The 12,948-nt window shown below is 39.7% G+C and overlaps 1 protein-coding gene across 1 annotated transcript; it reads left to right on the top strand.

Annotated features, from left to right (window-relative positions):
* Positions 1-7,622: 7,622 nt before the first annotated feature.
* On the top strand, positions 7,623-10,068 carry LOC135114398 (ionotropic receptor 93a-like). The gene is made up of 5 exons (XM_064030301.1): positions 7,623-7,748; positions 8,089-8,315; positions 8,701-8,875; positions 9,404-9,640; positions 9,784-10,068. Exons 1-5 carry the CDS (start codon positions 7,623-7,625, stop codon positions 10,066-10,068), a joined length of 1,050 nt encoding a protein of 349 aa, XP_063886371.1.
* Positions 10,069-12,948: the final 2,880 nt, after the last annotated feature.

Raw genomic sequence — 12,948 nt, 5'->3', positions numbered from 1 at the left:
AGTCTCATTTCTTGTGTATTTGGTCATGAGGTTTAAAAAAAAAAAGACATCGAAAGGGAATAATGATAGCAACATTGGACAGAAATATGAATATATTATGATGGTCGTTGTAACAAGTTGAATCACGTAGTTGCATATATAGTATGTCAACATACAGAAACCTAATACATACACAGATAGGCATGTATGGATATGGATCATTATCGTATGTAAATGTTGGATGACCTGTTGTTTTATAGTATCGGTCAATTTCAAGTGTGATTGCAAAATCTTAAGTTCAGATCTAGAATAAGAAGGGGAGACGTTAAAGAATACAGAAAACCCCGTCTAGTTAGCTTAATTCATCAAATTAGTTTATAAACCCATAATAAAAGTAAAAAAATACTGTTAGCAAAAGACTACCGCCTCCCCATCGCTAACCAATCCCAGCAGGGGACCTACCATGGCGAGGCATGAGTGGACTCATGACTCTTGTGGATACTACTATCTGACGTTTTCTTCTCTTTTCAGTAAGGCATGTCGGTAACATTTGTTGGGGAATGAAAGACGACAGTATTACATTCAAACTATAGTTAGAGTGTGAACTAACGTGCTCAGTTATATAATTTGAGAAAATTCGTAAGAATCAAGGAAAGATTTAATGCGTCTTCTATTTACAACACTGATGAGCTCTAGATCATTGATGTGGATCTGGATCTGATCTGGATTCACTCGGGGTAAAAAGAACGCTTGCGGCCATTACCGATCAAAACAAAAACAACACAAGCCCAGCTGTCACAAGCGGAAGACTGTTGATGCTCGCCGATGCTCTAAGGAAATGTCAACAAGGACTACAGCCTACAGTGCATTTCCTGAGGAAGTTAGGCCGAGAAGGCCACCAGAGTCCCAGCCACATGACTACCCAGGCAACACGAGACTGGGTTCTGTGTCTGGCCATTAACGTTGTATAATAAAGCGTTGTATACAAAGCTCTCTTCACACACAGCATGCTGAAAGTACTCGCTGTGGTGAAGTACAGAATGGTAAAATGAGAAAATATTCGGGCGTAAGGTGAGGCTGGTCGCGTGCTGACACTATTGACACCGTTACTGAGGCGCTTCCAAAGAAGAAATGTATTATTTTCGACTGAACAAGTATTATCTTCCTTTACCTCATCATGTAGTCGTTGGTAGAGGCGGTAATGGCCACGTAATTATAATCAGAAGCCATTAAATCAAGGCTTGGTGTAGCTTGCAATATATCCCTTGTTCCGGGCATGTCTCCACCACTATTCACAGTCTGTATCCACAACAGCATTCTCCAAGGAGTCATTACCATTCACTTTGTTCCTCAGACGCATCAGTTGTTTTCTTGATGTGTATTCCCCTAAAAAAATCCACAGTAGAGGCTGTTCAGCCGCTAATATGGCTGCTGCCAGCAGCTTCAGCAAGTGTCGTCTGCTGTAACCCACCTCCAGATAGATCACCCAGATCATGATCCGGATCCCTCAGATCAAGGTAAATCCAGATCAAGATGTAAATAAAACACGGGCCGCGTGGCCAGATCGGTATCAGAATATGATCACGGTAAATAGAAAACTCCTTTAGGATACGTATAAGGCGATAGAAGTGCAGTCCGATGTCCTGCTTTTGCTGAATTGTTCTGTCATAATCCTATACTGATAGAATTGAGAAAATGTTTTGAATGTTTATATACGTTTACCACAACTTGACCAGAAATATAAATAAATATATTTATGAAAAGATTAGGGACTCATATATATATATATATATATATATATATATATATATATATATATATATATATATATATATATATATATATATATATATATATATATATATATGTGTGTGTGTGTGTGTGTGTGTGTGTGTGTGTGTGTGTGTGTGTGTGTGTGTGTGTGTGTGTGTGTGTGTGTGTGTGTGTGTGTGTGTGTGTGTTTATAGTGTGTGTGTGTGTGTGTGTGTGTGTGTGTGTGTGTGTGTGTGTGTGTGTGTGTACGAATATGTATACACACACACACACACACACACACACACACAGAGAGAGAGAGAGAGAGAGAGAGAGAGAGAGAGAGAGAGAGAGAGAGAGAGAGAGAGAGAGAGAGAGAGAGAGAATAATTCATAAAAAAAAAAAATGGAAGAAAAGAAGATAAGCAAGACGGAGAAACGGAGTGTGTTAGGTGGGGTGGGATGGAAACAGGAGTAGTGGAGAAGAAAGAGGAGGATAAAAATATACATAAAACATTGTATCTTTGTTATTTTGTGTGACACCATTAAGTTAATAACATTCTTCTGGCTTTCCATTTTGTTTGATTCTGGTCCTCTCAAGAAGGAAAATATAACTGTTATAAAGAAAGTGAAATGAGACGTGATGTCCTGCTTGTGCCACTTCTCTCACATCCACATTTTATTCAGGCTAAAAAAAAAGGCCAAAATTACAAATCTCCTGTTGCCAGCATTACATGTTCAGCACTCTGCAGCGAGAATTACTACCGAGAGAACTTCCACCTATGTAGTACCTATTGCTGCTGATTTCACAATGTTCTTACTCTATCAGTTAAAGGGTTTAACTAAAAGACATAGTCCCCGTTAAGAAAATCAATATCAGTTCTCTCTACTGTTTCGTCCACAAAGATGTGAATGTTTTAAAGGGATACTAACAAATACATAAATGAATATTCGATGCCTTCCTAAATGTTATAATTGTAGTTGTCTCATTTAGGATGACACGTCCTCCATACTTGAAAATCCATTGCCTCGTAGGTTGCCGCCCGAATGGCTATGACTACCGTACGCTGCTGCCATAAGTATTCCTCTGTGGCATTATAATGACCGTGATGTCTGCTTGCTCTATGCTTCCTGGCTGTGTCAGGGTCAATGGGAAAGTGTCCAACTCTATTCCATAAGTTGCTGTCTAAATCAATTCAAGTCCCGACTACAAGAACAGGATCATGAGCATTAGCATAAGTGTGATCCTGCTGTCATCGCCATGGGGATGTTGCCAGGTACTCGAACTGTTGGTTGCTGGCGATGACTTAGTCCTTGGCACTATTAAAAAGCTTATTGAAAGATTACTTTGAATGTGCTCTCCCATGAGATGCAAACCGTTTAGTGGTATAAACCATAATGCAAAGACCCTGGCAGCATACCATTTCCAAACTCAGGAGTGTTACGAAGGCAAAATGATGACTGAGTAAATACAGTAGTAAATTTATAGTAAATAAAATGTGAAATGTTTTAGTAATCTATAAAAAGAAAAAAAAAATGAAAGAAATCTATGTACTTTAGCCTATCCACTAAACATACATGAAAACTTGTCAACTATAAATAGAATTCAAAGGTAGAATCAAGGAAAGACAGAATATGCCGCAGCAGATACATGTTGTTAAGTTTGGCTATTAAGCCTGTTATCCTCTTATCTAAAATTTAAACATTTCCTGTCAGCTGCAAACCCTTCTTGGTGTTCTGTCATGGGATTTTGCTATGTAACAAAGAAAAAGTGAATTTTTAGTTACATTGCTCTCCGTTTCTTCTAACCTCACTCGGACCAATGATATTCCATCTTAAACCTCGGAGCACATCAAGTTCATTTTCATTTGCTAGTTTTAATATCAATCCTCCCAAGACCAAAGTTTTAAAAGACGGCTTGTCTAACTCGGCCAAATAAGCTTAATGTAGAGTAACTTCAAAAAGTCGCTGGAAACAAACACTCCATACTAACGCTTTACACTATCTAAACATTTTCCTTCAAATATATTTCAGGCAATGCGTACCCAAACACAATATCGGAGTCATTATACTAACTATTAATAATTGCAATATTGCTGGTTGGCTCTTTAAGAAAAAAAAATCATGCACATAACACTAGATCACAAGGAGAACCCGCTGGAATGAAGCCGTGTTATTACAGCTGCCAACAACTGTCATCTATTTTATTTTCTTATTATTTAAAAAAAAATTAAAGTCATCTATGCCTTAGTGCGATATTCTATAGTATAATGCTGACATAAGAAAAGTCACGTTCATTTGTTGTTATGCATACGATACTGAACCTTTCGGTATTAAATTACTGCATGAAAAATCCACTAACAGTCCAAAAGGTTTGTTTTGTTTGCCTTGCACATCTATGTAATTTCATCCGTCTTTTTAAAATATCCGTCAGCTCTTCACTAACTTTTCACTTCCCTTCAATACTGCAGTGTGATTCAGCAGAGGCGGTAGCAGTTACAGATTACAATGGTACTTCCGAGGGTGTGAGGCTTATTCATTATTAATAACCGCTGTAACACTGAGTCTGGCTGAGAGTCCAGTGCAGCAATAAAAATGCGTGCAATATGATTAAGACGCAACGATCCCATTCATCATTGTGATTTACCTCCCATTAGTGACTCTTAATGGAACAACTCGCAAGTGGTTGGTGGTGTTATTTTCATGTCCTACATTAAATTATGATTGTTGTTGGTGGTGGTAGTAGTGTGGTGTGTGTGTGTGTGTGTGTGTGTGTGTGTGTGTGTGTGTTCCAACTCTACAAAGGCACGTCATCATTACCATTGTCAGGTTCTTTGCCTCCACTGTAGGATGGAAGCCCATATACCCACAACCTTCTCACGCATCTCTGAATACAGCCGCCAGAACAAAGTTTCTTATTTCTCCATCTAGTTCTTTGTTTTACTTTTCATGGGTTGTAAGTCCTTAATATGAGCGTCCAATTCATCAGTTCGACTTATCTTGTCCTATATGCACTTTTTTTTGTAAGTGACTGCGGTCAGTATGTCTTTAGCTCTGCCTCCTAATCCTACGCTTTGGTTTTCTCAGTGTTACCGGAAAATAATTTGTTATTATCCATTTGTAGGTTCACTTAGACAAATATATTCAACAAATCAAATAATGTTCAGCTATTCACCATCTATCGCACTTGGTGTTGCTTCAATTGGGAACTCCATTGAAAACTCTCCGTAATGCCGCAGCGAACAGTTTAGAAGAACAGTGTTGTTTTGTTTGACACCTTTCTGTTGATGGCTTACCACTGAGTTTAAGTATATTATATAAGTATATAATGTTGTATAGTACCGTTCTTATTACGCAAGAACTTTTTGAACTTCTCAGTGCTTCTATTGGCAAGCATAAGTTGTCGGAGGCGATTTATTTTTTTCTGCATCTTCTGATTTTTTTTTTTTTAATGTAAGTGCTTTTTATTACTGTTTACTCCATTTATCCATTTATTTACTTTCAGGTCTGTGTGAATTATAAAAAGTAAAATAAATTTAGTAACCAGACTGACCGGAATCGGATGGACTTTCTGTCTTTGGGTGTGTACATTGAAATTTTTCCCGGTGACACCGAATACCATACAATCGATATTTCAGTTTTTTTTTATTTTTTATGATAATAATAATGATGATAATAATAATAGTAATAATAATAATAATAATAATAATGATAATAATAATAATAATAATAATAATAATAATAATAATAATAATAATGATAACAACGATAATATGATCACTTATGAAGCGTGACGAGTGCTGCAGAGTAATGGATCTCTGATTAGAAAAGAAGAAAAAAAAAAAGCCTTTCATATCATCTTTATTTCTGGGCCTGGGACTTATGTTTCTAATGGATCGGAGTTAACTCGTGTCTCATTTATTAATGTTAATTATCTTTTATCGACTAATTTATACAACTACGACTTTTATTCAACCGCAACCATTCAGTGCAGAACCCTTGCTCACAACCACACGGGACTGGGCGTGATCAACACCGTCACTGGAGCAGAGGCTGGACAAACGCGTAAGTTCTTAAAGTTTAACTTGTGAAATGTTCACTTATGATTTCTTTTTAACTAGATATCATTGATAGATCAACCCCATGACGCTCAGCGTTTGGGAGTATTAAACAACCTATTTGTGAAAATTACCTTTCACATTGCATGTTTAAAATTGATTCCATTCACGTACATGTTGGGTATTCGTTTTCTTTTATTTATTCATTTCGGAAGTAAGAGATAAAAATAATAAACACTGCGTCACATGAAACCTTACTGTTTCACCATATAATATTTGAATTTCAGTAATAATATCCTTTGTTAACAATATCCTTTGAATATTTTATGGTCTTTCATGAATAATATCATACTCAATCATGCACAGTCATCTTCCTGCTGTCCAGATGCCGCCTGCCTTTTGTTCACTTCAGAGAAATTCGAAGAATGCATGTCATCGTGGCCATTCTTCTTTCTGTAGTCGTTGCCTTAGCAGCCTGGCCATCGCCAGGTTAGTGTGTTTGATTGTCCAGTTTGAATAGAAGCACATCTTTGAGAATGTGAAAGGAACGGAGCGTTGCAACAACTAATTCTTACGTATTTATTGACTACATTCTACTTGCCATCATAACTGCTGGAAATGGACGGGTGAATGAACTAATTGCAGACGTGGGTGTGAGACAGTCTGCTTCATCAATGGAGGAGGCTGCAGCTGCCTTACTGGAGGCTACAGCTCATCCCTCCTGTTGCCTCATCCTCCTCACAGACGGTGAAACGGCTGCCTTCATTGATTTCAGGGTGACAGTTTTTTTTTTTTTTTTTAATAGACTGCCCGCGATAGTATCGGTGTTAGTTTTCACGTATACATGTGCTTTTTCTTGAAAAATACTTTTTTTTTGACATTTCAATTTATTTTACTGTGCTGAATTAGGGAACGAATATCGTGTTGCATAATGATTAGTGCCATCAGATGTTCAACTCCCAGACACGACGAGACTGATAGGTAATCTCCCTTGTCTCTGGTACTTAGCAGTCCTTAGTTCCCGGGAATGTCAGGTGCTATGCCATGCATCCGGGGTCAGTAGGGTTGAGCATAAGAACATAAGAACATAAGAAATAAGGGAAGCTGCAAGAAGCGACCAGGCTTACACTTGGCAGTCCCTGTATGAAATAGACCTACCTATTTCCACCTATCATTCTCATCCATAAACCCGTCTAATCTTCTCTTAAAGCTTCCTAATGTCTTAGCACTAACAACATGATTACTGAGTCCGTTCCACTCATCTACCACTTTATTTGAGAACCAATTTCTTCCGATCTCTTTCTTAAACCTAAATTTTTCAAGCCTGAACCCGTTATTTCTTGTTCTATCCTAGTTGCTGATCCTAAGAATTTTGCTTACGTCCCCCTTTGGTTGTAAGGGAACAGTTTTCGTTTGCACTGGACACTTATAATGGTTCATAAGTTTAAATATCTTTAACTTTCCTTCCAGTGGGAGTGCGGTCACTCTTGACCTTTTTAACCTTTTTCTTTTCTTTCCTTTTTAAAGGATACAAATATGAGATAGAGAAACTTCATCAATGAACGTTAAGCTCTTAAACCAAAAGACCCAATGTATTTCTGAACTTAATTACTCTTGTATTCACATCCCACAGACTTCTACAGTAACACCGTCCACTGTGATATTTCCAGTATTCACTTACTTGTCAATCTGATTCTCTGCAGTGTGTGGCAGTCTGGATTCTAGTCGTGATCAATGAAATAAGAAAATAGATCAACGCTGGCTATTATAGCAACATTTTTTTTCGGACTTTTACATATATTTTTTAAACGTGTATAATAAAGTCATAAATATTATGCATCAGAGAGTGGCGGAGGCGTGGCGAGAGCGGCTCTGCACAGCGATGTTTGAGATGTTCCCTGGTGACCAAGGCACAAATGTGACGCGTCGCCTTTCATATCTAGTGCCTCTGGTGCGGCAGGTAGGTGACTATGACCCATGTAGGTTTTGAAGGGAGTAGCTCGTAATCACGTGGGTGTAGTGATGGGTTGATGATTTTCATGCTTGTCGTCTGTCTGTTTGCCCGTTGACCAATCAGCACTGACGAGAGTAGGTATGACATTCCTATTTGAACCCCACCGTCGAACAGAGTACAGTGGTGAGGCAGAGAAGCAAACGGCTCGGTAGGCAAGTAACTAGAGCAAAAATGTTAGTCATATAGCTAGTGGTGGCTGAAGATGGATGGCTTTAGATACGAATACTATTCTTGTTAGTGAAGGTACAGTCGTATCAGTGTTATCCATTAGCTTTTTTGACACCAGGTGCGTCAGTCGTCATCATGCACGACAGTGGTAGTGGTGAGTCACGACCCGCTTTTCCTCGCCGCCTTCGCCGAGCAGTCGTTGAGAGGCCGCCTGCTGGGATGGGCGACTAAGCTTGTTGTGGTGACGCGTTTGGCTCTCCCTCACCTTAAAGTCCTTCTGCCCGCTTATTGGACATTTTCCATGATGAACGCAGTTTTCCTTAAAATTGACGAGGCATCTTCCAGGTTAGATGAAAGTAAAGTCCATTCCCGTTTGGTAATTTTATAATTCGTGTTAGTTAAACACAAGTAGATTACTAATAAATGAAACTGCATTTGGTATTGGGACAAACAACTTTTTTTTTTTCTCTCTCCAAAGTGAAGGTCAAGTACTGAGCCACTTACCATACAGCTCAAACGGACCTCAAACAGTACGAGTGGCCTCCTGGACACCTAATCTTGGTCTTGTCGTCGACGAGGGTTTCTCTCTCTTCCAAGAAAAGTTTTCTAAGTATGTGCAACATTGAAACTGAAAATGTCTTATATCAGTTTGACTTATATTTTCTCGTATTGTGTGATACGGGATAGGATAAGCTGATCAGTAGTGTAAATAACCATGATGTTTTCTTAGTTTCTACGGCGCCAGAGTCAATGTGACTGCACGTCCTTACACGCCATTCTGGGAGGAACGAGAAGGTCCCGAGAACACCACGCTTTACTCGGGCACCGACTACTACACCTTAACAGCCATTGCCGCCGCTCTCAATTTCACCTTCCACAGGTTACCCACTTCTTCCTGGGCCGAGGTGAGGGGCCAGAGAAGACTCGCAGATAAGCCGTGTTGGTTACGAAACTAAGATTTTTTTTTGTACACGTGCGTATTTGTGTTGAATGATGCTAATGTAGACTAAAATAGTGGATGATGTAACAAAGTTTGTCTGTCATAACAGGTGCATTTTCTATGATTCCTTCTTGATTAACAAGTAAATAGGATTTTAACTATCATATGAAGGTAAATTCTTGAGATTTCGTGCGACACACACACACACACATACAGACACAAGTAAAATAATAATAATAATAATAATAATAATAATAATAATAATAATAATAGTAATAATAATATGATTGTTTTACCATGTTCTGCCTACATATAATATACGCTTTGATTTTTTCTTTTTTTCATAACAAAATAGGGATCAACTTCTCCATTTATACAAGGGCCTAAAAGTCGGCTACTGCTTTGTTAACATATATAGTCCTTTGAATTGCGACTGTGCACATTTCGTTTATGGTCATATATACATTTTAATCACTGAATACTCTCGTAACAGGTCACTCGCCTGGTGGAGGAAAGAGTGTCTTTTATGGCCTCTGTGATATACATTCTCATGCCAGACAGACTTGGTCGATACGATTTCTCATTTGCCCATGAAATCATGTCCACGGGCTTCAGCATGGCGCCGCCCATTCTGCAACCGCAATGGCAGGCCCTTTACTACCCGCTGTCTGGCTGGGTGTGGGCCGGGATGCTCATCGCTCTCCTCGTCACTCCTGTTGCCTTCGTTTTGGTAAGACTCCACACCCCAATGCAGTTCAAAAACCTGCAATGGTAATTTATGCAGTGGACATTAAATTCATTTATTGTATGGGTAATCTTACAAGATCAGATATGAAACCTCAGTCGTTTAACTAAACACTGAACCTATTACAGATTTCCACACGAATGGCTGGAGACAAAGATGAAAATCTGTTGTTGGGGACAGTGTTCCACTACATGGTGGGGATGCTGTTGGCTCAGAGCCTCTCCCACCACTTGTTTAAAACCTCTTCTAGGCGGATTCTAGTGGCTGCCTGGCTCGTGTTCGCTATCATCCTTGGATCTGCATACAGCGGCAACCTGACCGCTACCCTCACCTTGCCCAAATATCCTCCTCGCCCAGAGACGCTGAAGCAGCTCGTGGATGCTGCTGACAGGTGGTGTGCATCTGGGTGTTAATACGATAATGTTGCTATGTTAGGTGTTGTTTTATTATAATCTATTTCTTTATCTCTACGTTAACACACAGAATAACGATGCAGCCATACGGTCAAGAGTTCAGGAGCGTCTTTGCCAAGTCAGACTTGCCAGTATTCCAGGAGCTGGCCCATTTGATGGACTTCGTACCATCGATGTACGAAGGTCAAAGACAAGCTGTTAGCAGAAAGTAAGTAAAGACTTTCTTTTGGTCGTTAAGATCAGGACCTATTTACATCATCTGTAGGTCCGCCTTCCCTGGTGCCCACAGCTGGCAGATCTGGGTGGAAGGTGTCGCTGAAGGGCGTTTTAGAATTAAATCTGACTTCACTTAGTAATTTACCAACTATTCAGAGAAAGGTTACAACACGGTGTTAAAGGTTACTCTACTGCGTTCAACTTTGGAGATAGACTTCACTGGAATGACGGGGCTTCAGGTGATACGTAGATTTTTTTTAGTTGTCTCATAGTGAATAACGAAACAAAGTGAAATGCACGGAGGGAAGTTTTTTTTTTTTTTTCCACGACAGGCAGGCGCATCTGGAAAACCGACGGTCCCAGCAGCACAGCATAGCGGAATGGTTTACGCTGCCGGATGGGAGAGAACTGTTGTATGTCGGTAAAGAAGACATTGTACCCGGAGGATCGGGGTGGCCTCTGCCTCACGACGCCCCTTACCGAGACGCCATTGACCGCCACCTTATGGCCGTGATAGAGGTATGGTGACGCTTATTTAAATTAGAGGTATTGTATCTACATTTATATATTGGAATGCTGTCAGACCGTCTCACAAGTTTCTGTTTTCCATTACTTTGTTTAAACACATGTGGTTATAATTTGGCTAAAGTAGTTGTCTTTCAGGCAGGATTGTACGAAAAATGGGCGGCGGACCTACTTCTCAAAGTTCAGGTGGAAAGCCGCCAAAAGAAACAAGATCAACGACAAGCAAACGTGGTGAAGGTGTCCAGTGGCCCGCACGGGCTGTCCATGCGTCACTTGCATGGCGCCTTCATCGTGCTCCTCTTGGGCTCCGCCTTGTCTTGTCTTACCTTTGCTGTGGAGATACTGAGCATTTCTGCTTATTTTTATAAGACTAATTATATTAAGTTCTGGAAACGATGAAATATCGGACAAAAGTAAACATTATTGGAATTAAATTTAGGATGAAAGAATATTGACATCCAGGAACTTAATTAATGTTTTTCACTAACTATTGGGAGACATTTGAGCGGAAAGGCAGTTACTACTCGTAGACGTCTGACTGGATGATACACCTCTGATTTCAAAGAGCAAGCGCACTGCAGTGATGTTTATGGTGATGTCACGTTAATATCACAACTCGTCTGTCCTCTTACAAAACATAAAGCATGGTAGTAAGAAAAGGAAGAAAATAGAAATAATGGCCATACCTATAACAAATAACTCACAGTAATTATAATAAGAATAATAATAAAAAGGAATCAGTATGATAATTCAAGACTAGAACTGCCCTGTGTGATAAATAGGTAAGCCACAAGAGTCAGTCACAAAAAATGTATCACTCTGAAAATAATAAACGTAGTCAAGCTTTGAACACCATTTGTACTGAAACAGGAAGAAGAACGGCACGTGGCAGGAGCATTCACATCAAGGTAACCTCTACTTTACCTACCAAACCTGTCCCTGTCGCCTCCGTCCCTTCTCTTCACGTGGGACCAAGACCTGTGAAAGAAATACGAGTAAATATAGACCAAATTTTGCAGCGGGAATTCAGGGTCAGCTTAATTACCCGAAGGCACGAGAGTGGCAGGAATTTTCATAAGTTCTGCCAGTGCTCGTCTCCCTCTTGACATGTTCTAAGGTTATGATATGCTTCACACCCTGCCTTGCTTAATGCTGGCCTTATTCCTTCCTGGCGCTCCCTTGGCCTCGTTTGTTAGCTACTCTTCCACTTTTTTTTTCTTGTTCTTTTCTAAGTTTTTATACACCTTCCTTTTTATCAATATACTTATGTTCCTGGTTGTTGTTGTTTCTTGATGTTTGTTGTTGTTGTTGTTGTTGTTGTTGTTGTTGTTGTTGTTGTTGTGTCTGTTTCATATGAACAGCCAGTGTTCTCAAAACCTGATATGACAGCGGTATCCTGGGCGAAATTGTCCAAGGGGTGAGACGCGAGAATAGAGGGATGGTGGTTTGAAGGAGCGCCAGAGATTGAATAAAGAAAGGAAACAGACCGATAGAGGAGAGGTAGAAGAAAGTGTGTGTGTGTGTGTGTGTGTGTGTGTGTGTGTGTGTGTGTGTGTGTGTGTGTGTGTGTGTGTAAGTTACCTTTCTCTTCAGTGTTTCTTCAGATATTTTTAATTTGTGTAATGGACTTGGCAGACTTGTTCCGGAAGGGTGAGTCGCAGACACCAATTACAACACGGAAAATGAAAAGAAAATTAGAAAGTGAGCAAAATGAATCCCATGAGAGAGAGAGAGAGAGAGAGAGAGAGAGAGAGAGAGAGAGAGAGAGAGAGAGAGAGAGAGAGAGAGAGAGAGAGAGAGAGAGAGAGAGAAGAATACAGTGGCAAATGTATATAAAAAAAAAAAAAAGAAATGGGAAGCATATTTAATCCGAGGTGTTGCAATGAAAGGAATGTAATAAAAGGGAATGAATCGAGGGGAAGAAAATTCTCATATTTATGGAGTTCACGGAGAAGAAAACGAAAAGGTGGATTCAGGCTGAGAAAGATTGAGTATTATGTGACACTGGAAGAAATGAAAGTGGCTAGTGACGCGTGAAGAAACTGCGGAGGAAAATGACTCGCGCCTGTGTGTGTGAAAAGGAGAGAGAGAGAGAAAAAAAAATGTATATATATATATATAAACCCTTTGTGATGTTCT

The sequence above is a fragment of the Scylla paramamosain genome, chromosome 27 (genome assembly GCF_035594125.1).
Source record: "Scylla paramamosain isolate STU-SP2022 chromosome 27, ASM3559412v1, whole genome shotgun sequence".
Classification (NCBI taxonomy): Eukaryota; Metazoa; Arthropoda; class Malacostraca; order Decapoda; family Portunidae; genus Scylla; species Scylla paramamosain.
Note: the sequence above shows the minus strand (reverse complement) of the source record. Positions and strands in the feature narration are given on the sequence as shown.

What these genes read in the sequence shown, in the direction of transcription:
- LOC135114398 (XM_064030301.1), top strand. Translation starts at nt 7,623, where the DNA reads ATGCATCAGAGAGTGGCGGAGGCGTGGCGAGAGCGGCTCTGCACAGCG. An exon ending in TAGTGCCTCTGGTGCGGCAG is followed by an intron (nt 7,749 to 8,088) that starts GTAGGTGACTAT and finishes TTTTGACACCAG; the next exon opens with GTGCGTCAGTCGTCATCATG. An exon ending in CCACTTCTTCCTGGGCCGAG is followed by an intron (nt 8,876 to 9,403) that starts GTGAGGGGCCAG and finishes CTCTCGTAACAG; the next exon opens with GTCACTCGCCTGGTGGAGGA.